This window comes from Schistocerca serialis, chromosome 4 (genome assembly GCF_023864345.2).
Source record: "Schistocerca serialis cubense isolate TAMUIC-IGC-003099 chromosome 4, iqSchSeri2.2, whole genome shotgun sequence".
NCBI lineage: Eukaryota > Metazoa > Arthropoda > Insecta > Orthoptera > Acrididae > Schistocerca > Schistocerca serialis.
The window spans coordinates 361,947,673-361,975,155 of record NC_064641.1 but is presented as its reverse complement, the minus strand read 5'-3'; the positions used below and the strand labels follow the sequence as shown (position 1 = coordinate 361,975,155).

General features: G+C 39.8%; 1 protein-coding gene across 1 annotated transcript in view; it reads left to right on the top strand.

Annotated features, from left to right (window-relative positions):
- Positions 1–27,483, top strand: part of LOC126474162 (allantoinase) — a 252,153-nt gene that overhangs the window by 185,515 nt on the left and 39,155 nt on the right. The window contains exons 9-11 of the mRNA XM_050101619.1: positions 1,125–1,263; positions 11,013–11,185; positions 22,682–22,714. Coding sequence (XP_049957576.1) covers positions 1,125–1,263; positions 11,013–11,185; positions 22,682–22,714 — 345 coding nt within the window. The remainder of the gene's footprint in view (positions 1–1,124; positions 1,264–11,012; positions 11,186–22,681; positions 22,715–27,483) is intronic.

The window sequence follows — 27,483 nt, the reverse complement described above, 5'->3', positions numbered from 1 at the left end:
GCAATTCACTCGCTTCAAGGATCTATGGAACATGAAATAAATAAAAAGCCTAGTGTAAATATCTTTTAATTGTGCCTGTCTGCAGTTCAAGTATGGTCTTTACAATAATTAGGAATCTATCTTTTCCTACATTCTTGATATTTCTTCCTGGAGTTTCCGTTGTTTAACTAAACATATGTCTTTAAGTGGAGTAAAGATTGTCTTCTGAGCAAAGGTGTGTAGTGGTAAGACAATGGACTCACATTCAGGAGAATGGTGGTTTAGATCAGTGTCTTGCCATCTTGATTTAAGTTTTTTTTGTGGATTTCCTAAATAACATAAGGTAAATACCAGGAAGGATTCTATGAAGAGGATTGAGGTAACCACATAAAGATGTCATGTCGCACTCAGTATGGTCACTAGAAGTCAATTGCTGTGCCAGCACATTAACCATACTTTGAAACACTTATCTTCATAAAGGGCAGATGAGCACAATTGTTTCACTTTTAAGGCATGATGCTTAAATAAGTATGGCAGTTAATCTGAATTGACAATGATGAGTGCTTAATAGCAGTTGATGTTACTTCCTAAACAAAGTATTAGATATATTTTTAATTTTCTATTTAGTTCCCATTTTTTAATATTTTTACAGCTGTTTCTATTTCATAGCAAATTTCATTATGGTTTTTTCTAAATTTTTAGTTCTGCTGAAAACTCATTAGAGTTAGAACTCAATATTTGTTTTGAACCTGCCAAATGCACGCAAGACATTCATGAATCAAAGAGTGTACTGGAGTTTCAAAATATTGTTAAAATCAAGATAGTTTATGAAAAATATATACCTTGTGAAAAATATGTACGAATACTGTAAGACAAACAATCATACTTGAAAATTCATTTGTTAAAGCATGTAAAAATAATAGAAGATAAACAACAATAACTCAAACATTTGACAGTCCACTTGTCAGTATTTAGATATTATCCAATGTATTGTTGTCATTTAGATACTAACCTATGTATTCCTCAATTAAGTTCAAACAAAATACACTTCCCCATACTTCAGTGACTCAATTTCTTACTGCATTTCTTAGCTGTTAACTGATTCTGTTTATGCAACTCACATTGAGCTCTGAATCATATTGCAGGAAAGACTTTGGGCTGCTTTGACTTCTGGAGAGATAGATTTTGTTGTCTCGGATCATTCTCCCAGTACACCAGATGTAAAATATTTTGATGAAGGTGATTTTCTTCGTGCCTGGGGTGGAATTCCATCGCTGCAGTTAGGTAAATTTAATTTCCATTGCACAATGCTGAAATTATTTCATAAAAATGTGAGGAATACATATTTATAAACAAATGTCATGTGAAATTTATATTAAAGATGGTGAAGGAAGGAGATTCAAAATTTATAGAAGAAATTCTTAGGCAGTTTATAGCAACCTGATGTTTAGTTCACACACTAATCAAATTCAAATGGGACAACAGCCTGTGCCCCTTGTGGTAATGTTTGTGTTAATCATCAGCACTATTCATTAACTCCTTTATTCTCTATCTTTCTGCTGTATTGTGATACTAGTGAACATGAGTGTGAGCCCACAAACTGCAGTGCTGCAGTGTGTGTGTACTTAAATCAACCTCCTACTGCATCAGTGCATGCTGATCACTAGAGGCCACCTGTAGAAGTGTACGCACAGGACAGTCTCCACCAAGCTGCCTACCAGCATCTCATGCCTTTGTATTCACAGATCAAGGCTGACTCACTTGCATTATATTCTTTTACTTTGTACCACTCACATTAGTTGTTCTATAAATCACTTATGTTACACCTTCTGTATGATTCTTTTGTCTTCTTATGTGTGGAATCATTAGAGGATTACTTCTGTTATTGTTCAGAGCTTTATGAATAAAGCCACATTTGTGTTACCCGGATTGGTTTCATATATTACTTGGTCACTGCACAATTGGTGATGAATTTGGAATCATTTCCGCATATGCAGTCTTTAAGTACAGTTTCATTAGGTTTAGCCATTATGGACACTGTGCTACCAGCACTGATTGAACACCTTACTTCGGCAGTGACCCATTTCCTGGCTTCCATTAACAGACAGGGTACTGTTCCATTGGTCTATCCACCCACTTTTCCTCCACATGATGGTTCACCCAATGATTGGGAAGCTTACAAAACCAGACTCAGACAGCATTTTTTGGCTTTCAATGTGACAGACTCGAATTTGCGCAAAGCCTGATTCCTTCCATAGATTCTACCTAGGTTGTATCAATTACTGTGTCAGCTTGTCCCTTTACAAGAACTGGTACCTCTCACTTTTGATTACATGTGCACTTTATTGTCCAACAATCGTCACAAACATATTGATGTCATAGTGACATGACCTGAATTCCACTGATGGCACAAGAAACAAAACCAGTGATGTAGGATGTGGGCAGCTGACCTTCACGGCCTTAGCCATAAGTGTTAGTTTGTGGCTGACACCCATAACGACTCTTATGCAGAATCTATGGTGCGCGATGCAATTATCTGTTCATCTCCGAACAAGAAAGGACACCAGAAGGCTTTACTCTCTGAAAACTCCTCATCGACAGAAGTTCAGCATATAGCACAATCTTTCGAAATTTCTCAGGCACCATGTAACCAAACTGAAACATGGACTGACAAAGCTTGCATGAGGAAGTGGCAGTGATGGTAGTGAGCATGTGGGCCCAGCACCAAGCAGCCCAAGGCCAACCCAAGCAGCCATGACTCTTACAATGCCAGCATCAGTGTTCTCTGTTTCCATCCTGTTCACTTTTGTTTTGTTCAGCATAACATATGGCATGTCCCTAGTACTGGGCTACTCTCAATGCTCATCTCCAAATAAGCCACATCACCCCTGTATGTCATTCACCGAAGGTTGCTCAGGATATGGACATGGGCACAAACTGTGTGACTCCAATGTTTCTGACTTCTCCTGGTTGTTTATTGAGTTTATCATTTTTTGCCAAATGGTCTGGCTACAGATCAACACAGATACTGCAATGATGTTATTGAATTCTCAAACCTATGTGAGTTTAGGTTCACCACCTTGGTCACCAGTCACACAGAAGCTGGTCAGTTATAATAAACAGAATATTGTGCTACATGGAAAATTTACAGCATCTGCCTCTTAGAAGTCGATCGTTCATTCCATCACATTTTTAGTGGTTGCTGACCCCGGTGTTGAGAACTTGTTCAGGATGGACACATCTCAGGCATCTGGATTTCGTATCACTGGCACAGTTCACCTTGTGTCCAACCAGGTTCCATATACTCAACTGGAGTTTTTGGATGGAATAGGGTATGCTACAAATTTCTCTGCTCAAATTTCTTTGAAATCCACTGCTCAGCATCAGTTTTGTCATGCACATCCTATTTCTGTCACTCTGAAAGATCAACTGAAAGCAGAATTGGACAGGCTTCAGTCGCTAGGGGTGGTGCAATCTGTTATGGCTAGCGAATGGTCATCTTCACCAGTTGTTGCTGGTGGGGAAACTTTGACTCTGTGGTGACTTCAGTATTACTGTCAATGCTTAGTCCGTCATGGATACCCATGCTCTCCCATGCCACGAGGAACTGGTGGCGAAAATATTGGATGGCCACAACTTTTCTAAAATTGATTTTTCTGAAGCATGTCTGCAGGTTCCTGTGGATGAAGAGTCTCAGCGAGTTCTGGTTTTGAATACTCCTTTGTGCTCTATCAATTTTTGCACCTTCCTTTTGGTGTGCCTTGCACCCCACTACTCTTGGCCTCTTGCCTAGGAACATTCTCTCCAGAACAGCACATAGTTTTGGTGACTGACGCCCCACAGTATCGCCTCAGTTCAGTTCTAGTGTACCGATATGCAAACACCTCTGAACAATCTATTGCTTTCATCTTTAAATCTTCACTGCAGCTCAGCAGTGTTACTCTCAGGTGGAAAAAGAGGCTCTTTCCATAGCCTATTCTCTCCAGAAATTTCATATTATTTTTTAGTGGGTCCAAGTTTCACCATATTACTGACCATAAACCCTTGGTATCCCTGTTTAACCTTCACACTCCTTTGCCTAACAAGGCAGCACACTGTCTACAGTGCTGGGTGCTGTTCTTCTCTCAATACAATTATGACATCCATTTTTGACCTATGCCTAACATGCCAATGCGGACACCCTGCCCCCCCCCCCCTCCCCCTTTCCTATGGGTCTTGATCCCAACTTTGATCATGAATCATTGCTTTGCTTCCATTTTGATACTGAAATGCAGGCTGCAGCAGAGAGCTCCCAATTACAAGCTTGTGTGCAACAGTTACTGGTTCCCCATCAAAATGTTCAGATTGTTCAAAAGGGCTGGCTGGATAAATTGCCTGGTTGGGCTTCAAACCCCCTGCACAACTATTTTTTCTTATGGTATCACCTCTCAGTTTTTTATGGCATTTTGCTGTTATCCACAGAAGACCTATCTCCCAGAATAGTCATGCCTGCTGCATTACAGAGTGAGATTCTACACCTTCACCAGGACCATTTGGGAGTTTCATGCACTAAACTGTTAACCAGGACATGTTTTTTGGCCAGGGATTGATGGCGAAATTTTCTATTTTACCACAGCTAGTGAGCAGTGTGCATGACAACAGGCAGCTCCCAGGTCACCACTGTCTCCCTGGCCCATTCCACAGCAGCCATGGGAACGTATTCATGTAGGCTTTTCGGATCCCTTCTTGACTTCCTATTGGCCCATGGCTGTAGTGCATGTTCCCAGTTTCTTTACATTCTCTGGTGTTTGTCAACATCAATGGAGGTCACAATTCATATGCCTTTGAGGGTTTTTCTATTGAGAGATTGCCCTGTACCTTGATTTCTGATGATGGGCCCCAGTTCATTTCTCACACCTTTCAATTGTTTTGTTCTCATCAAGGCATTCATCATGTTACAGTTCCAGCATTCCATCCTCAATCAAATGGTGAGACAGAACAACTAGTGCATATGTTAAATTCCCAAATGAAAAAGTTTGTTGTGTATTATTCAGCAGATGATGGCCTTCTCCATTTTGTGAGGACCTATTTCTTCACACTTGTTGTTGTTGTTGTTGTTGTTGTGGTCTTCAGTCCAGAGACTGGATTGATGCAACTCTCCATGCTACTCTATCCTGGGCAAGGTTCTTCATCCCCCAGTACCTAATGCAACCTGCATCCTTCTGAACCTGTTTAGAATATTCATCTCTTGGTCTCCCTCTACGATTTTTACCCACCACGCTGCCCTCCAATACTAAATTGGTGATCCCTTGATGCCTCAGAATATGCTCTACTAACCGATCCCTTCTTCGAGTCAAGTTGTGCCACAAATTTCTCTTCTCTCCAGTTCTATTCAATACCTCCTCAATAGTTACGTGATCTACCCACCTAACTTACAGCACTCTTCTGTAGCACCACATTTCGAAAGCTTCTAGTCTCTTCTTGTCTAAACTATTTATCATCTATGTTTCACTTCCATACATGGCTACACTCCATACAAATACTTTCAGAAACGACTTCCTAACACTTCAATCTATACTCGATGTTAACAAATTTCTCTTCTTCAGAAATGCTTTCCTTGCCACTGCCAGTCTAAATTTTATATCCTGCTTCCACACTTATGGGGAAGTAAATCCTGGCTGAGTTGCTTCTCAGACAGCAGCCATGCATTTCCTCAGTATTCTGTAGCCTGCACTGCACTTGCTGCAATCAGGTTCACCTGCCCACTTTGCAGCGGGATCACTGGTGTCGGTGTGAAGTTTTAGTCACCAGCCCAAGAGGATTCCAGTCACTGTTGTCTAATGCCTGGGACACTGTCATTGTGATGTCCACCCCAGCTGATAGGCTGGTGGCAAACCACTTTGATCAGTTGCACCCCTGCTTGCTGCTGGAAGCTACTGGTTCAAGAGTGCAGCCCCCATCACCGCAGCCTGTCCTGCCTCCCTACGCCTCAAGCCTATCATTTCCTATTGTGAAAGTTCCCCTGTTCCATTGGCTGCCTCCTCCATGTGCGGCAGCCTGTGGTTTCAGCTTCCTGGTGCTGGCACCAGCTTGTCTCTGGCCTCGGGTCCATTGCCACAGCCTGCTGTTCTGGTCGGGCTGCCTCCTCTGGCACCCTCGCCTTCGTCACCTCATTGATTGTCATCAGTGGTTCCAGCCCCACCTCCTCAGCACTGGGACCTGCATGCTGATGACAATGCAGAGATGGCGACGCTCCTCTCTGGTTCTGTCACTGGTTCCCGCATGGGCCATCACCCTCGGGCATGCCTGTGTTTCCACACGTTCCAGCTCAATGTTCCGGTGCCTGCCTGACACTTTGTTTCACCTTCACTGTTGGCACCAGCTACTGCTGTTACAGATCTAATGGTTATGTCTTTCATTGGGCTGCCAGGGTCTCCTCCACCTCTTGAACACCCTCTTCACACAATAGAGAAGTGTGCTGTATCCTGCTACTACTGCATGTGCACAAATTGTAGTGTCACTGCACAGGTGTACTTAAATCAACTGCCAATTGTATCAGCATGGGGTGGCCACTAGGGGCCACCAGTAGGAAGTGTGTAAACAGCATGATCTTCACCATGCCATCTACCGGTGACTCGTGTCTATATATGCATGGAACAGTGCTGACTCACTCTCACTACATTTTTTTTAGATTGTACTACTCACATCAATTGTTCTGTATATCACTTATGTTGCACCATCTGTATGACTCTTGTTACATGCGGAGTCATGAGAGGATTATTTCCATCATTGTTCAGAGGTTTATGAATAAAGCCATATTTGTGTTACTTGGATAGGTTTCAAGTATTACTTGGCTACTACACTTTCAACTGTTAAGAGGCCAGCATTTGCACAGTAAAATCAGGGTCAACTGAAGCTGTAGTGAGTGAATAGATAAAATCATTGTTAACACTAGTAACTGTGGATTAGGTTTTCTCTTATTTCCTTATGGATTTACAAGCAATTATGTGTAACAGCTCATTACAGCAAATAAAGACCATTTTTGCTACGGTGAAATCTGCTCTTTCAGAATTAATAGTTAATCCCCTACCAACATTTTCAAAACATCAAACACCAGCATTATCTTTGAAGTCCACTAGTAACATACTGATGATTGAAGAGTTAAAAGAGATATGTTGTCTTTTCAAATGAGTTGAAGATGAAAAAAATTATGAGAGAGAAAAAAACTGGAATCCCCAAAGCAATTTGCTGGTAATCAGACATTTTTACAATAAATTCTAGCTACCAAAGGCAATTTGTGCAGTCTGTAAGTTCTACTGAGGACTAGGTATCCTAACGAATATTTCACACCAAAATATATGCTTACTATTACCTTTTAAGAAGATTAACCTTCCATGTTTTTCCTTCTTAGTAACTGAGAATTGCTCTACACAAAATCCTCTCCTTTTGCTATTAGCTCAAAGATGTGACTCTATATTTCAAAATTAAAACAAGCCATCAAATAAAAAGATCAGTATTGCATTTCAGCTGTAGTTCAGAGATGTCTTCCTGAAATATCTCCTAATTTGTTGTAATATTTAATATCCATCATATTTAATTAGCACTGTTCTTTATACATTGCTAAAATGTTTCTGTTTCTAACAGGTAGTTCATCTTCTCCAAATTGTATCTATTGTATATATTGTAATGAATAATAGCATCTACATACAGCAGCGTGTCAAGGTTAGCTGTTGTGATCACTTATTCTCATCATTACAATTCATTTATACCTTTGTCTGCTCATTGTGTATCAAAGTGTGATGAAGCAGCTAAAGACAGTTAAATGGGCCTGAAATGCAAAGTTATTCTGAAATAATACAGCACTGTGTGTTGTGTAATGATCTGGTTTTAGAGGCTGTTCATTGCTGTTTCTATAAAATTACAAAGAATTCGAACATAGTAGGCTGAAAGACAGAAACTGTGGGAAATACATTCCTCACTATCTTGCTACACATGAGCTCACCTTATGTCAGGCACTAGCACATGAAGGATTGGGTCTGTAGAATGAAATAACAGGACATAGAAATGTTTTCATGGTTCCTGTATTGGACCTGGGCACAACTACATATAACATGTAGTAGGTTTACATAGGATAATGTATAACTTAAGCTGTCCCATAAAAAGCACTACTTCTCTCCTCTTGGACACTAATATATGCATGCACCTGCATCTGGTGTGCAAACCAAAGCAAAATTAAATATTAGGTTGAAGGTATCCTTATCATGCAATATAACCCTTTGGCATAAGCATGATTACAAGAAGGTTCCTGTACCTGGCTTACCAAAGAGCAAATGCCAAACCATGACCAAGTTGTGGTAGGTGACACACATTGGGTGTTTGCAGTATGAGCTGTGAGCACCCTTTATCCCACACAACCGTATTGAAAAGGTACTACACAATCTATAACTTGTGAACATCCTCATGGTGGTCTGCTTAACTTAGACAAATATGTCAGCACATAGTTATATGCAGACTGTGCACACACAGTGTTATTGTGACCACAAAACACTATCGCACACACATAATACAAAAGAAGGTGGACAGAGAGACCACAGACGAATTTACTCTAAGCTTAATCATGTGTGCCAGAAACAATACACTTAAATACTCTTGCTACAGTAGTGAGGGAAATGTTGTGCCATCAGCAAGGGTATATTTACACACTAATACCATAACCTACATGAGACAGAAAAGAAACAGGCAAATAATTACAATGTGAGCAAGGCAATATGATTAAATCTTTTACCATGTGGAAGAAATTGACTAGTTATCACTGGAAGGGAAGTCCCAAACTGGAGCACATGTTCTTTCCTTTGATAATCTGCATGGCAAGAGTGATACGGTCCACAATGCCATAAACATTAGTACAAGGGATTCCATGAGGTGGAAGTAGTAAACTGTGAAAATGAAGTTGCTTGGTGATGCATAAGGATCAACTGCAAAATTTGCTCTGTATTAAGAGTAAATGAAGCACTCTGCCACTAGCTCTTGATAATGCTTGAAGATAACAGCAATTACAGTTTGGCCAAAGTGTGTGGTAAAGATTCACCAGTGTTGTCTTTCCTTCACTTATACCAATCTGGAGACTGTCATGGCAAGCTGTCAAATGTTCATTCTTCTAAAATAAAACACTCCAGACTTAACACTCAGAAAAGCATTGTTCCATTTAAATGAAGATGTGAGTCAGTAGGCATCGGCGCTGGAAGTGCTGGCGAGGGAGCACTTTCTGTGGTGTGCCTTTCTGGGAAAACCCAAAGCTGCAGCATGGAAGTGCATGGCAGACAGAAACTCCAACTCTTGGAATCGCATTTGCTTGAGGCCCAACCTGGCACTGTGCTATTTGTCCTCGGCTGTTGACAACTGTTGAAGCAGACAAGTGGCAGGCACATACACACTATAGTGTGTTGCCACAAAACAATAAAAATATTTTCTGAAAAATATCTCAATTTTTTTAATAGAAAACTGTTATTATACTATAAATGACTTTATGTTCACTACAGTTTAAAACCTACTCCAGTCCAATTACTGTATCAAGAAGAAATAGAAGTTACATATAGAAGTACACATGGCATAAAGGATGTAAACAAAATTGTCATTTAAGATGAAACGAGCTTAGCATATCATTGCACAAAGTTATAATTTGCTAAATACCCTAGTTACTAAACAACTACAAAGTCCCATGTATAAAAGAGTTCCAAACATCTGATTACCTACAAATGAGTTAATGTGTTCAATATTTGACTTTAAACATGTAGGCATGAAAAGGTATTAGGATAGTTTTGATATTATGCTTAAAGTTTGTTGAAAGCCACTAAGTGCTCTCATTATGAAACACTGGATGAACATAGTGTGGGTAATTTGTGCTCCATTTTAAGCAAAAGTTAATTTTTCATTCATCTCAATGTTCATGAAATCTTATCTCCTGAACTATGTGTTGCACAATAACATAATTTTGCATGTACATTCAGCAGTATATGTGGACACTGGCTGCAAGCTGTGTTGGAAACAGAACTGGTAGCAAATAAATTATAAATTAAAATATCATGCCTGATGCTGAAGTTTGACTGCACAAACTGTGAAAATGTAGTAAGCGATAAACTTTTTTTTCTTTTTATCATTTTGTGTTGGTGTCCAGTGAGAAAGAGTTTTTCAAAGGATTGAAATTATGTTGGAAGTGAGTCAGTGCTCTCATTCTCAAATATGTGATGAATATAGTCGAGGTATTTGGATGCTGTCAGTTGTACTGCCTCAAGACAAACACATTATTTCTGACTGTAGTGTTCTTCTTATTATGTTAACATACTGACATAAGATTATACCTCTTAATGAGTAGATTAGAAAGGCATTTTAAATTCAGTGAATAATTATGAGAAAAATTGAAAATGTAAATTTTTTCGTCCTGGAGGCTGTTAGATATGCAAACTGCAATTGCAGCCTCATTCCAGTTTAGCGGTTTAGTAATTTATATGTACGTTTATCAGTACAGATAATACTATTTCACCTGATCCTTACAATGTATTTTGTTTATGGATATGATAAAAAATAAATAAATATCAGACATTCAATACTATATTAAAAACAGTAAGCAAAGATAACTGTAGTTTAGGTCACAATAAGTCTTAAAATGTAAAAGTTACCGAAATTTGAATGAAGCTCTGAGCCTTCAAGCTGAGACTGCTAAGAGGCTAAGATGTATAGCACAGTAAGTATCAAGAGCAATTCCCAGATACAAAATTCCTTGCTCCTTGAAAGGTATTTGTGATGTCATATTGCCTATTCTGTCAAATATTCTGTAACATCTTATTTACATCATGAGAATACTTACAAATTACAAAACTATATCAAAGTGCATGGTGAATTTTAAACTCACAATGAATTCAGATAATCCATTACTTCAGCATATGCTCCTGTATCTTTTGCTCACTGAGTAAACAGAAAGTGCTTCTTACTTGCTTCAATAGTTATAAGGATATCATATAGTCACAAACTTTACTGACCACAACCAAATTCAACAGGACTACCACTTTTCTGGACACAAGCACGTAAACGAGGATTTTGCTTGCTGGATGCGGCACGATTTCTCTGCAAAGGTGCAGCACAGATGTGTCATCTAGATAATAGGAAAGGGTCTATTGCAGAGGGCAAGGATGCTGACTTTGTCATCTGGGATCCTGATGTATCTTTTACTGTACGTACTGCTTTTACAATATTGTCATTTATCCAATAATTCTGAATGTTCTACTGATATGCAAGCAAGAAACATGAATGATATTGACAAATTTGGCATGGAACTGTACAGACTTGAAAAACATGTTGGATACTTGATTTTAAAGAAATGTTGGTCATCTTTCTGGTACCTTCCAGCAGCCTATAGACAACAGCAAATATTTGTAACTTGGTTTGGCACTATACATAATTCTACAAGTACTCAAAATTTGCATATAATAGTACAAAGATCTGACTGAGTGAGTCCTTGTGACTCATTTACCACTGGAGTAAATATAGACTAATGTAGCCATGGCCATAGAATTTCTGGATTACCCAATTGTTTTGCATGTGTAACTTCACTGATGTAGCACACTCCAGCTGCTATAACAGCACTATTGTTAACTGATTGGATAATTAACTCAAAACTACATTATAAGAGTTAATAATTGTGCCACTCCTCACACATCACCAATGTCTCACACAATAACAGAATTATAATTTCAAGATTATTATTTATGCAGTAAAAGAAAAAAAAGATCTTAACACAGATTAAATACACCAACCACATTACACACAGTTCATTAATACAGAAAACAGATTATCACCTGGACAAGCTGTTTAGTGACAGCTGACTTAATATTGCAATTTTTTAATAGTGAGTTGCAGGTAGGCATAACAAATAGACTGTCACAAAATAAGCTTTCAGCCAACAAAGCCTTTGTCAAAAATAGACAACAGACAGACGGACACACACACACACACACACACACACACACACACACACACACACACACACACACACACAAGCAAATGCAACGTATATACACATGACCACAGCCTCTGGCACTATACAAGTTGTGTGCTGCTTTTAATAGCAGCAAACGTTTTCTGGCAGTGACTATGGAATTCTAGTGCAAGTTCACATCCTTACTATGAGATCACAGCTGCTAATGAAGAACACTGCAGGAACTTTAAATGCATAAGCATTATGGATATATCAGTACTGTTTTTTGCAGGACAGAAGGACTAAATTTTCTGGCAATAAAAAGTGATTCACTGCACTAAGATCACTCAGTGAAACTGTAAGAAAATGTGTATTGAATATGAATAATGTAATGTTAAATCTGTTCCCATACTCCATCTATGAATTTTTTCTTATAACAGGCAATCTCTTGAACAATTCAGTTTAAACAGTGTAACAAGTTGTTCTGAATGTGATTGCTCCCCATATCACACACTACATTACTAAATAAATTACTCAAAGTGGATAACCCCCAAGCACAAACATTAATGATCTTGCAAATTAATGTGTGGCCTTTAAAACAGTCTACCTATTTGAACTTCAGACTTAACTGGAAAACTTTAACTGCAGGATGGTTTTCATAAATGTGACATGACTTAACCACAAAGAATTAAAATTATGTTTATTGTGTTATTATGAACTGGCATCTAGCTATGGAGAACAAGAATAAATCATGGTGATGTTTTTGCCTGTGTTATAAAAGAAATGTGAACCTAATCTATGAAGTTACATATGTAAATGAACCATTTGTAGAGCCAAAAGTTCATGCTGCAGCTGCAATGTTACCAAAGTAAGGGAAGTATAGCTACTGCAATACATAATCCCTCTTAATCACAATAAATACCCACTGTGCCATGGGGCAACTGTGTGGCAGTGTGTTTTGTCTGTTACCAACTTGGAAAAATCACATAAGCTCAGCCACAGGTAAATCAGATAGCAGACTTCATTTTACTGGTAGGATACTTGGAAAATAGAGCCTGTCTAGAGAGTGCTTACAATAAACTCATGTGACTAGTTCTAGGATACTGCTCAAATGTTTAGAACCAGATAGGAGTAATGGGAAGTATATATCATATACAAAGAAGAACAGCATGAATGGACACAAGTTAACTGACTCATGGTAGAGCATCAGAACAGTTCAGAAAAACCTGAACTGGCAGATACTTGAAGATGTATCAGAAGCAATTGATAGGAGAGGGTAACTTTACAGTATAACCACTGATCACTATAAAAGGTTTGTTAGCTTTATTTACATGGTACTGCTAACAAAATTACAAGGGCTGGGTACTGATGCAAGATTAGTGTGGTAGGGGATAGTATATCCACACAACAGAAAGCACAGGGTGATATTGAGAGACTTCATATCAAAGATAGTGATGACAGAGAGAGGTGTACCAGAAGATAGTAATTTAGAGCCACTGCAGTATCCACTTCATGTGAATGATACTGGGGACAGGATAAAATCTGAATTAAGACTGTTTGTAGATGATGTATAAGAAACTAAAATTTGCTAAATTGTGAGATACTGCAGAAAGACCTAGATATGTTAAGAAATGAGATCCAGAGAAATCAGATGTTAGTACATTCAGGAAGACTGATTAGCTCACCTACACAAATAGCATGAGTGCTGTAAGATACAAGTACAAGCTGGGATCAGAGAACATCACCCTATGACAACAATGTTAATACCTGATGTGACATCACATGGTAGGAAACTACACCTTGGGCTACATGCAGATGAGGCAAAATGTACAAGCAAGGGCAAACAGGAGATAGACTACATGCCCCTTGTAAATTCCCAGTTGAAGTATGCTGCAAGGGATAGTGAGCACAATGAATGAGAGACATGTATTTAATGGGAGAGTACAGGACAAGTAAAGCCACAGAAATGATTAAAAAACTGCAATGAGATCATGTCATACATCACATCATACAAAGAAGTCCTGTATTTGGAGGAAATTGTTGGTATATGAGAGTGAAGATGCATAAGAATATGTAGCATATAGGCCAATAGAAACCACAAGTGACATAGTTTGAGCAAGATTCAGAATCAAGACTGGGCACAAATTTATAATGTTATCCACCTGGCATCAGCCAGGCTTACCTCTAAATGTAACAGAAAACCAAGCTTGCTAGTACATATCTTCCAAAAATATACTGTAATCACTGGAGAAGATTTTAGTCATCCAAAAATTTCTTGGAATAGTTACAATTTAGTAAGTGGTGAGCATCTCATGACAACCTTTCACAGGTTGTCATGAGATGCCTAGAACAGATATTTGGGAAGCATATTTATGAAAATAGATTGATGTAACTTCTTTGAAAATGTCCATGTTGAATCTGGTATCAATGACCATTAGGAGGTTCTAGCTACAAAGATTACCAAACTACAGAGGGTAACTAAAACAAGTAGAGCAGGCACCAAGTTGCAGACGGGAACAACAAAAATGAATACTAGAAGTATTTCAAAGCTTTCAGACACAGGTCTGCTTCAGAAGTAGCATTCCCACACATTCATACAACAACTCATACACACTTGCTCACTGTTACTGGACCTCAATATTGTAAATAGGAGCTCTTCACAAAATACAAAACATAATACCCTATGACTACAATGTCAAAGAGTAACATTTGTAATCAGTCTTCTCATACAAATATCTCTGTGTAACAATGTGTATGGGTATGTAAATGAATGGTCTCATATGTTCTGTCATAGGTAAAGTTGGTGTTAGACATAAGTTCATAAACTGAGGAACTGCAATCAATCTACTATGGAGACAGCTTACAAAATGCATCTGTCACCCATCTTAGAATATTGCTCAGCCCTGTGTTAACTGGGAATATTGAATGTATACAACAAAATGGCTATGTTTTTTTTCAACCCATGAAAGAGTTTTATGGAGATGATGAAAATCTTAACTTGCTTACACTTGAAAACAGCCACTATCTACTTTACAGAAGTCTACATACAAAGTTTTAAAAACAAGCAGCAAAACATAAATGTAGCTAAACAGTACAACCACCTGTGCATTGCTCCTGTAAAGACTGGAAAGACAACGTTAGAATAATGACAGTGCACACAGTCATTTACGCAATCATTCTTCCTGTACCCACACACAGTGTAATGTGAAGATGCTTTAATATGGAACATACACTCTGCATGCACATACAGTACTTTGCACAACATAGTTGTATATGTAGTCTTTGTTGGGGTATACAGGGTGGAGTGAAATTCGTGCACTTGGGCTTTGCAGCACAACTCCTCACATGCCAGCAATAAAAAAATATCTCTGCCAAAATTTCATCTGGCGAGTACATCCGGCAGAAAAAGGTTGTTAAAGAGTGGCAATCTGGCAACACTGTAACCATATGTATGGTGACTACCTCTATCAACACATGTTGGTTGTGCTGTACAGTTGGTGCAGTGTATAAAGTTTTTGGTTAGCAAACAGGAGGTCAAGAGTTCGATCCTGGGTTGGGGCGCATTTTTTTTATTTGCTAATTTCATTTTGACATTTTATTCTGTAATATACACCATTTCTTAGGTCACACGAATCCCAAATTTACAACATTTTGTAATGCTCAACACAAAAAACACGTAGTTAGACAAATAAGAAATAGACAGTTGAAACAAATGACCTGTCATAGGACAGAATAACTACAAAAACAATATCAGTCTCGAAATTTTAAAGATTACAACACAGTACAATAACACAACATGTACCCGTCATTCATACTACATGTAATATGAGTGTTCAGACATAGCATGTTAGCAACCAATGACAATAACAATGTCCATATTAATGACCGCATGACCTTCACAACAGAATACGTTGTCCTCAGAACAACAGACGCTCAAAGCGACCTCCCTCCACATCCAAACACTGTGCAATTCACCGGATCATACAGCATCCACAGTAACAAGAGCAGCATGAAGATGCGCTACCATTTCTTCCACATTTGTCGGCAGAGTAGAGTACATGTGCACTTTCAGGTGTCCGCACAGGAAGAAATCCAAGGAATTTAGGTCAGGTGAAAGTGGTGGCCATACAACTGGACCTCCACAACCGAGCCATTTCCCCGGAAATGTTCTGTCCAAATACCGTCGCACATTAATTCCAGAGTGTGGAGGTGCACCATCACGTTGGAACCATATCCCCTGCTGACATGTAGTGGAAAATCTTCCAGCGCATCAGGCAGATAGTTTGAGAGGAATGTATGATACCTTCATGCCGTCAACCAGTCAGGTAACATGTATGGCCCAACCACCTTTCGCCCAATATTCCGGCCCAGACATTGATACCAAAGTGAACTCGGTATCCACAGTTGTGGGTGATGTGTGGGTTAACCTCACAACAATGGTGGGCATTGTACATATTGAAGACACCCTCACAAATCCTCTCTAAATCCTCGCACAAACGAAAAAATGGCTGACATCGAAATAAGTGTCCAAGGAATAGAAAAGCAACTGGAATCACTCAATAGAGGAAAGTCCACTGGACCTGACGGGATACCAATTCGATTCTACACAGAGTACGCAAAAGAACTTGCCCCCCTTCTAACAGCCGTGTACCGCAAGTCTCTAGAGGAACGGAGGGTTCCAAATGATTGGAAAAGAGCACAGATAGTTCCAGTCTTCAAGAAGGGTCGTCGAGCAGATGCGCAAAACTATAGACCTATATCTCTTACGTCGATCTCTTGTAGAATTTTAGAACATGTTTTTTGCTCGCGTATCATGTCATTTCTGGAAACCCAGAATCTACTATGTAGGAATCAACATGGATTCCGGAAACAGCGATCGTGTGAGACCCAACTCGCCTTATTTGTTCATGAGACCCAGAAAATATTAGATACAGGCTCCCAGATAGATGCTATTTTTCTTGACTTCCGGAAGGCGTTCGATACAGTTCCGCACTGTCGCCTGATAAACAAAGTAAGAGCCTACGGAATATCAGACCAGCTGTGTGGCTGGATTGAAGAGTTTTTAGCAAACAGAACACAGCATGTTGTTATCAATGGAGAGACGTCTACAGACGTTAAAGTAACCTCTGGCGTGCCACAGGGGAGTGTTATGGGACCATTGCTTTTCACAATATATATAAATGACTTAGTAGATAGTGTCGGAAGTTCCATGCGGCTTTTCGCGGATGATGCTGTAGTATACAGAGAAGTTGCTGCATTAGAAAATTGTAGCGAAATGCAGGAAGATCTGCAGCGGATAGGCACTTGGTGCAGGGAGTGGCAACTGACCCTTAACATAGACAAATGTAATGTATTGCGAATACACAGAAAGAAGGATCCTTTATTGTATGATTATATGATAGCGGAACAAACACTGGTAGCAGTTACTTCTGTAAAATATCTGGGAGTATGCGTACGGAACGATTTGAAGTGGAATGATCATATAAAATTAATTGTTGGTAAGGCGGGTACCAGGTTGAGATTCATTGGGAGAGTGCTTAGAAAATGTAGTCCATCAACAAAGGAGGTGGCTTATAAAACACTCGTTCGACCTATACTTGAGTATTGCTCATCAGTGTGGGATCCGTACCAGGTCGGGTTGACGGAGGAGATAGAAAAGATCCAAAGAAGAGCGGCGCATTTCGTCACCGGGTTATTTGGTAACCGTGATAGCGTTACGGAGATGTTTAATAAACTCAAGTGGCAGACTCTGCAAGAGAGGCGCTCTGCATCGCGGTGTAGCTTGCTCGCCAGGTTTCGAGAGGGTGCGTTTCTGGATGAGGTATCGAATATATTGCTTCCCCCTACTTATACCTCCCGAGGAGATCATGAATGTAAAATTAGAGAGATTAGAGCGCGCACGGAGGCTTTCAGACAGTCGTTCTTCCCGCGAACCATACGCGACTGGAACAGGAAAGGGAGGTAATGACAGTGGCACGTAAAGTGCCCTCCGCCACACACCGTTGGGTGGCTTGCGGAGTATCAATGTAGATGTAGATGTAGATGAATGCTGGTTCATTTGACCAAATTACATTGTTCACAAAGTTATCATTGGTTTCCTGTTGTTATTGGAACCATTCACAGAACTGCATTTTCTGATGTCGATGTGCAGGATGCAGGTATTGCGTGAAAGCATAATGATAGGAGGGCAGCCCATGCTCGTGCAGCGCGTTAATGACCATACTTTGCAAGACACACAGCTCCCTTGCTATGCTATGTGTACTTTGCTGAGGTTCTTGGTGTATGACCTCCAGAACAGCTTCCTCAGCAGCTGGGGTACAGTGAGTCTGTGGGTGACCTCTGTCAAGTAATGGTGGAAAGAGACAATTTGACTCCCGAAGGTACACTTCCAGATGACGAAACACATTTTTTCTGGATGGCATCAATGAGGATATCTAGCAGCATATTAACCAGACTCAATGTTGAAAGGTATAATCAGTGAGACCATGGTGATAACACATACAAACGATCATGTGAAACCCAGCTCGTGCTATTCATCCATGAGATTCAGAGGGCCATAGACATGGGTTCCCAGGTAGATGCCATGTTTCTTGACTTCCGCAAGGTGTTCAATACAGTCCCCACAGTCATTTAATGAACAAAGTAGGAGCATATGGACTATCAGACCAATTGTGTGATTGGATTGAAGAGTTCCTAGATAACAGAACGCAGCATGTCACTCTCAATGGAGAGGTGTTTTCCAAAGTAAGAGTGATTTTAGGTGTGCCACAGGGGAGTGTCATAAGACCATTGCTATTCACAATATACATAAATGACCTTGTGGATAACATTGGAAGTTCACTGAGGCTTTTTGCGGATGATGCTGTGGTATATCGAGTGGTAGTAGCAATGGAAAATTGTACTGAAATGCAGGAGGATCTGCAACAAACTGACGCATGGTGCAGGGAATGGCAATTGAATCTCAATGTAGACAAGTGTAATGTGCTGCGAATACATAGAAAGAAAGATCCTTTATCATTTGGCTATAATATAGCAGATCAGCAACTGGAAGCAGTTAATTCCGTAAATTATCTGGGAGTAGGCATTAGGAGTGATTTAAAATGGAATGATCATATAAAGTTGATCGTCGGTAAAGCAGATGCCAGACTGAGATTCATTGGAAGAATCCTAAGTAAATGCAATCCGAAAACAAAGGAAGTAGGTTACAGTACACTTGTTTGCCCACTGCTTGAATATTGCTCACCAGTTTGGGATCCGTACCGGATAGGGTGGACAGAAGAATAGAGAAGATCCAACAGAGAGCAGTGCGCTTCATTACAGGATCATTTAGTAATCGCGAAAGCATTACGGAGATGATAGATAAACTCCAATGGAAGACTTTGCAGGAGAGACGCTCAGTTGCTCGGTATGGGCTTTTGTTGAAGTTTCGAGAACATACCTTCACCGAGGAGTCAAGCAGTATATTGCTCCCTCCTATGTATATCTTGCAAAGAGACCATGAGAATAAAATGAGAGAGATTAGAGCCCACACAGAGGCATACCAACAATCTTTCTTTCCACGAACAATACGAGACTGGAATAGAAGGGAGAACCGATAGATGTATTCGAAGTACCCTCCACCACACACCGTCAGGTGGCTTGAGGAGTATGGATGTAGATGTAGAAATAGTAGCCGAGTTTGGACATTATTCACAAAGCATGTTGCTAGCCCTACTGGTAACTTAAGGCCCTAATAAATTGTAATGGACCAGAATGAGGCAAGAATAATAGTTGGTACTAATCTATGGGACCATTGGAGGAAGGTACAAAGAAAGCAGGTTTCATATCTACTACATGAAGTGGTGCGAATAAATTCACACCCACAATGTGGAAAGGACTTCTTACAAAGCTGACCATTCTTCCCTTTCTACAATTGTAGTAGGTAAGTGCAAATGTTTTCTAGGATCCTGCTGCACTTGCTGTTCATGATTAAGATGCCAGATACCGTACCACCTGGACTACATTTTCCAAATAAAAAACGTATGCCTCCAGGATCGAACCCTCGACCTCCTGCATGCTAACCCAGAACTTTATATACTGCACCAACTGCATAGTACAACTAAATTAGTGCTGACAGAGGTAGTCACAATAGATGTGGTTACAGTGTTGCCAGATTGTCACTCTTTAACGTCCTTTTTCTGCAAGATATACTCACCAGATGAAATTTTGGGAGAGATATATTTTTTTTTTATCGCTGGCATGTGAGGTGTTGGGCTGCGAAGCCCAAGTGCACGAATTTCACTTCACCCTGTATAACACATAGAAAGACCATCAGGATAAAATAAGTAGGAAATCAAGGAACAACAATGGAGGCAAATGTTATTACATTAGTACAGCACTAAAAGAATGGAACAGTTTACCAGGAAATATCATCAGTCAATTTCCAAAAAGCACTGCTTAATTTAAAAATGTGGTTGAACAGATGAGAAACACAAATATTATAGAGATAAGGATGAAGTTAAATATAGTTCATCTATTGCATAGCAACACTGTATGAAAACAGGTATAATAAAGTTAAGTGATGTACAAATCTTATGTTCACTACATTGGCAACAGCTGTACTTTTGAACAAATAAAACAAATCTAAAACACCCCATTTCTACCCAGAGCAGAAGAATAACAAACTGATGTCATGGCCATGGACAGTTGCATTATTCCTCAGTTGACAGTATGTTCAGGAGACTTAAATGAAATGTTCCTAGCCATCCAAGAGCCTAAACCCTTTGTGTGATTCATGTTATTTGATGATATTTTCATGGAATGGACCCAGAACCAAAACATTCTACCCTCATTCCTTCAAAGATTCAACACCTTCTCTCCAATCAATCATAATTTGCCCTCTTCAGTGAAATGTGTCACTTTCTGGAAACTGACTTCCAACTCTCCAATGGCTCCATAAAAACCTCTGTTTATCTTAAACCTACCAACAATAAACAACAGTTCTTCTTCAATAGCTACCAGCCCTTACATACCAAAACATAATGTCTGGCCACATATGGACATCACATCTGTCATGACGAGCAATCCCTTGCCCAGTGTTCTGAAAGTTGTACTAAGACTTCAAAGACAGGCAAAACCTTCCAAATACAGTCCACAGATTTCCCATGCCATATCCACATATGCCCTTAATTCTACTCCCCCTACAAATCAGTTGCAAAGGAGCATAGGAGCATACTTCTCATTAACCAATATCACACCAGACTGGAGCAATTCAACACCACCATGCACCTAGGCTTCAACTATCTTTCACCACACCTTGAAACAAGGAACATCCTTCCCACTCTTCTCCCAAGGTGGTATCCCATGTCCATCCACTCTACAAAATATTCCACTCCATCCTTATACTTATATAACATACACTCCCAATCACTAGCCACATTAGTCTTATTCCTGCAGACCATCAATTTGCAAGACCTATCCTAGACACCAAACAATTATGTGCTATTACAGGTCTGTCACAACCTACCAGTGTTAGGGTCAGCTATAAAAGCAGTCAGGCCATATAACAACTTTACTGGAAATTCTTCACAGCCTATTAAGTGGCATAATTGCTAATCAGCTGTAACCTTGAATGAATGGTTACCAGAAAATTATGATTAAGAGCTAAGTTGACTACTTGATCACAGAACTTTGTGCTGAACACAATGTGCTCAACTTCAATGGCTGCTTCACAATACTATCTGGGCCCCCTCCTAATATTAGCTTCTTTTATTTACATAGATGGGAACAGTCCATAGAACACAACCTTTGACCCAGCAACTCTCCTGGCCTAGATCCTAGCAATCCCATTCCCACACCTCCCATTTCACTCAGTTAAACCTATATTCCTACTTTTCTCTCCAGGGTAATCCTTTGTTCTGTATCTCCTACCTTCTCCTCATATCACTACTTGTGTGTTTATTTCATTGTGTGCCACGAGCATAGCCCATAACCCACAGATAGGTCAGGGCGTATTCATCAGTGCCACATTACTATTGAATTCCCTTGTCTCTTCTCTTCCCCTATTTGCCTTCTTATTCCCACTCCATCTGCAAATTGCAGCAGCAGCCAATGTTGTTGGCTGGAAGAAAGTAGCAGTTTGTGTGTGTGTGTGTGTGTGTGTGTGTGTGTGTGTGTGTGTGTGTGTGTGTGTGCGCGCGCGCGCATGTTTTGTTATTTTACTTGGAATAATGACATTTTCAGAAAGCCCAGCAAAGTTTTTCAATCACGTGAGTGGTTATCTTTGTTCCTTTCATTATTAATAATTTATTATTTATTGGATGTTAATGACTGCTTGTAAAAACGTTCAACAATGAATTAAGCATTTGACATTCAAGCAGTTTAAGCAGATGTACAGTTTAACACACTCACCTTCTGGGTCAGTGTCAATATTTTAGATACCTAAAACTATAGTTCTGCAATTGAAGAACCTGCCCTACACAACTTGAGCAGATAAGATTTTTTTCATTTCTAAAAGTGTTAAAATGTTATAACAATTTAATTACTGAATCTCTATTGATACATAACTTTTTAATGTGTGTTGTTATAATTTTTGTGAGGCAGTCAGCAGTGTTATTAAAGAGTATACCAGCCATAACCAATTTTTAATGTTTTTTTATTTTTTTTATTTCCTCTATCTTGTCAAGCAAATGAAGTCCTGAAGATGATTACTATTATTGTCAACTGAGTGACATCAAAAGCATTCTTTTACCTTTTTGCCAATTTTTTTTCCAGGTAACGAAGTCAATTATTGAATTCAAGAACAAGGTAAATATTTCACTTATACCATCTAGATTATAGAACAGAGATTAATTTTTTTTATTTTTTGTGTATAATATTATTTCAGGCAAAAAATTATAAGTGTATTTGTGACATGAGAAATCACTGAGCAACTGATATTTCTGTGATACAGATTTAACAACAGCAACATAAACGTTGGGGGTGTTATTTCAGCGATAACAAATAATATTTTGTAAGACTTCAGTATACAGAGTGTATTATCGTGGAACAAGTGACAGAGATATTGCACAAGCTGAACTGAACACAAAGAAAATATGTAACAGTGCAGAAATGAATTTTTATATTGCTTGAATTTTCATAGTCAACATTGATTTAGATAGTAAATTCCATTTTAAGTATCCTCTAGTAAATCTCCCATACCAGTAGTCTTAACCCCTACCACCAAAGTTTGTTCTTCAGTGTGACTGTGAATGAAGATCATTTTTACTGGAAACTGATTACATGCATCAGTAAGTGAGAAAATTCTTTTGATCTTCTTTTGATATAATGTTTCTATAAAAAGAGTAAAGAAATTTTTCCACATACTCTTTATTTTAAATCTACACCTAATGACCTATTTGCATGTATCAAGTTATCTAATGTATCAATTAAATGGAGACCTAATGGTGTTGATGCACTGAAAATACATCTTTGATGCAAACAATTTAATATAAGAGACTGAATATTTCATGTTTTAAAACATAGTGGATATCTTGGAAGCTGTGGCATCCAAGCACACAGGAAAAGTATGCACAATAGTTGGACAGTTTAATAACAACACAAACTTCATGGTACATCACAGGCATTACAAATAAAAGATCAAAGACCTCAACCAAAAACGGAGTCCAAGACTGTAGCAAAGCTTAGTTCACAAGAGCAGAGTATTAGTAATAGTCATAACAGTGCAAATAAGAGAATCACAAAAGCGGTCTCTTCTCTGGCTCATATACTGATACTTGGTGTCTCAATGAGCTGCGGTGGTGCTGACTGATGTCAGTGTGCACAGGCCTAGATGAGGGCAGTGGTGGCGCTGTCTGGTGTTGGTCCCCATGCTCAGACTAGTGACAGTGCAGGTGACCCAAGAGTGGTGGCCTGCATAGGTGCACTGTGGAAGTGGAGATGGTGTGCAGTGCTGGTCTGGTGCCTCCTGGACCAGCAATAACAATGCAATTAGTGTGGGCCAAATTGTGGCTGTTTTAGTGATGAAAAAGGTGCTGACAAGTGAGGGTGTTAACATGGGTGTGTTATCACATTACTCCTCCTTTGGTAAGATGATGATGAGCCATCAGCCACCAGACCCCTCTGTGCTGTGTGCTGCTGAGGTGACCCCATGAAGCTGACATCCATGGCATCCAGGTCATTGGGCTCTGCTGAATCCTGTGTGGTGAGCTGATCCCTGCCAGTGGAAACATGAGATAAGGCTGGAACTGCCCTTTGGAAAAACAGTTCAACTGTGGTTGAACGTGTAATGGCTCTCTGGTGGCTGGTTGCTCTGGCACTGGGGTTGGAGCTATATGGCTATCCAGCTCACAGAAAGTTGAGGTGGATATGTGCTTTGGTGGCTCCTACAAATCCTTATGCTGCACCTCCCACAATAGACTCCCCCATAGCTCTGGCTATGGGAGGTCCAGTGAAATACTGGAAAAGTCAGCTGATGAGTGCCCTTGTGTGGGAGGGTGAGCACACAGCAGAACGAAGGATCAGATGGGGTTCATTGACCAGGATGATTATTGGAGATGTCAGATGGCTTAGATCCAAATTCTGAGGTGATGCAGGTGTAAAAAGTAGTAGCAACAAGAGTGTCAGAGTGTCAGACATTGATTTCCACACAGATTCGCAGCTGGTTTTTTTCATCGGCCTTCTGCTTGCCACCTACTGCACACTCTCTGCTGCCTATGGATGACTGCAGGACTCCAGTGCTCCTGCTGGCCAGAGATGTGGGCCCCTACTGGGGTCCACAGTCAGAATCTCAGTGACACTGGTGCTGAAGCTGGTGGGGGGACCGACTTCAACAGGTGCGCCTGGGTACATGACTGGCAACCATGCAATCAATCTGCTGGGCTCTTCTCTCCAACAGATGTGGCCTTGAAAGTGCTAAGATAGAGTGCTGGTGTACTGTCCTCTTGGGCATCTCCAACATATTTCTTCATTTGAGTTCTGAACATTCGAACTAGACATTCTGCCGCTCCATGTTATTGGGGTGAAACAGTGGTGCTTTGTTGTGGTGGAAGTCATTCTTAGAACAAAAATGTTTGGGATACAATCTGTTGCACAATATCTGTCACCAGAGTGCAAGGGGGGGGGGGGGGGGGGAGTCCCTTCTGATCATAAAGATCTTCATGGGAGCTCTTACAGTGATCTCTGCTGTTGTGGAATGGCAATAGATGATGTATGGATAATGCAAATATGCATCAATAAAAGTTAACAAATTTGCCTTGAGAAAGGGGCATGCAAAACCCAAGTGGATGTATTGCCATGGCTGCATGGGCATAGTCTAATGCTTTAGACGACAAGAGACAAGAAGCAATGTGGAGCTGGTTTGCAAACTTCCCACCTCTCTCCCATACGTTGACTTACTTGGTATGCACAGCCAATCTTCTTCTCTGGATAGCCAGCCACATTGATCTCCAAAAACTTCTTCTCTGAAGAATAATGCTGGTTAAGGGAATTTATCACACTCTCTCTCTACTCTTGAAATAATCTGGTACTCGAAGAATACTTTTAGTTCACTCATGATATATTTCAACTTCCACAAAAAACAAATTACCATTTCTCATACAAATATTCGAACTCGCGCAAGTCAACCAAGTCATCAAACATTAGACTCTAATAAGTTACATTTACAACAGGGTTGGTTTAATAACCACCAGAAAATATGGACATGTCTTGCTTCTAGCAAGTCCAACACATGAATTACTTAAAAATCTAATCTCACTTCTTCATTTGTCCTTAACAACCATCACAGTCACTAAACCAGCAAAGAATAGCACAGGCTTTTCTCTACACATACGCTGAAACTCTATGGATTATACAGCACAGGTACTTGTTGGCTGCCGTTCAGCCACCGCGTCCACATTTTGCTCGTGACTGTTTTTAGACCTGCACACACAAACATGCAATGTGCAGTAAGTCAGATTCGTCTCTCTTACACTTCCACTTAAAATATTGTGGGTTCGAAATGGAGGAAGGCCAAATGGTTCTAGAATTTACATGGAAATAATTCTTGAAGCACTACATATACCCCCCACCCCCACCCCCTCAGATCAAACATGGGATATTTTACATATCATCATTATGAACATTTATATCACATATAATAACAACTCATATTTCAACAGTATACCTTGTTCTTTTAATAACTGTGAATACCCTTTTCCTTATTCTTTAGCTATTCCTTCTTTTTCTTTTATTTTACTCTAATTATACAACGTGGATATTTCAATCATTGTTGGAGTTAGCTCTTTCAATATCTAATAATCATAAGGACCATTTTTTTTTTCTTTTTTCTGCTCTTTATCCAGTTATAAATTCCAGGTATTCACCACACTTGAGTACTTTATTCTTTATTCTTATTCATTGTACTATTTTTTACTTATTACGTACTAGTATCATTATTTAAAGTAGTTTGTAGTCTGGAGGAATTCTGGGCAAATGAAAGTGTTCTTTTCGACCCTTGTAAACTCACATAAAACATTATAAAGCTAGTGGTACATAGAATTCAAACTTACCAGAATAATTCCTATTAAATGTGTGACTTCAGTTGCGGTACTGTAATTTTCCCCTAGGATCAGTACCTATACCTTACATGTGGGTTGACCCTGTGTGTGCACTTCTTCCTTACATTCTGGTGAGTACCCCCCTTTATAAAACATCCCTACTCATAAGGCCACAAGTCATCCTATCTCTATGTAGGTATGCCTGCCCTACATCCTTAGCAAACGCAGGGTATGTGCCCCTTATCCTTTATGAGTAGGCCTGATGGTTCATTGCCCTAGTGTACATCTTTATGTACACTATAATTAAATATTTCCTGGTAAAAATAAAATCTATTTTTCACTTCACTCTCACTTCTTAGTACCTCCTCTAATACTCTAGAGTTCTCTTCCACTTCTCAACTTCTATAATCTTAGTAGATACTATGTCTACGCATAATGATCAAGTCCCACTTCTCTATGACTCATCACTTCATCAGAGTGTTTGCTGCACATATACAGACACAGGCACTCCTGGGATTGGAATGACTCCTTACCCTCTCCCTTAAAACCCACATCCTTTCATCTTCTCCACTCCTTCCCTCTTTCCTGATGAAGCAACCTTGGGTTGCAAAAGCTTGAAATTTGTGTGCGCGTTTTTGTGTGTGTGTGTGTGTGTATATATATATATATATATACACACACACACACACACTTCTGGAAATGGAAAAAAGAACACATTGACACCGGTGTGTCAGACCCACCATACTTGCTCCGGACACTGCGAGAGGGCTGTACAAGCAATGATCACATGCACGGCACAGTGGACACACCAGGAACCGCGGTGTTGGCCGTCCAATGGCGCTAGCTGCGCAGCATTTCTGCACCGTCACCGTCAGTGTCAGCCAGTTTGCCGTGGCATACGGAGCTCCATCGCAGTCTTTAACACTGGTAGCATGCCGCGACAGCGTGGACGTGAACCGTATGTGCAGTTGTGTGCAGTTGACGGACTTTGAGCGAGGGCGTATAGTGGGCATGCGGGAGGCCGGGTGGACGTACTGTCGA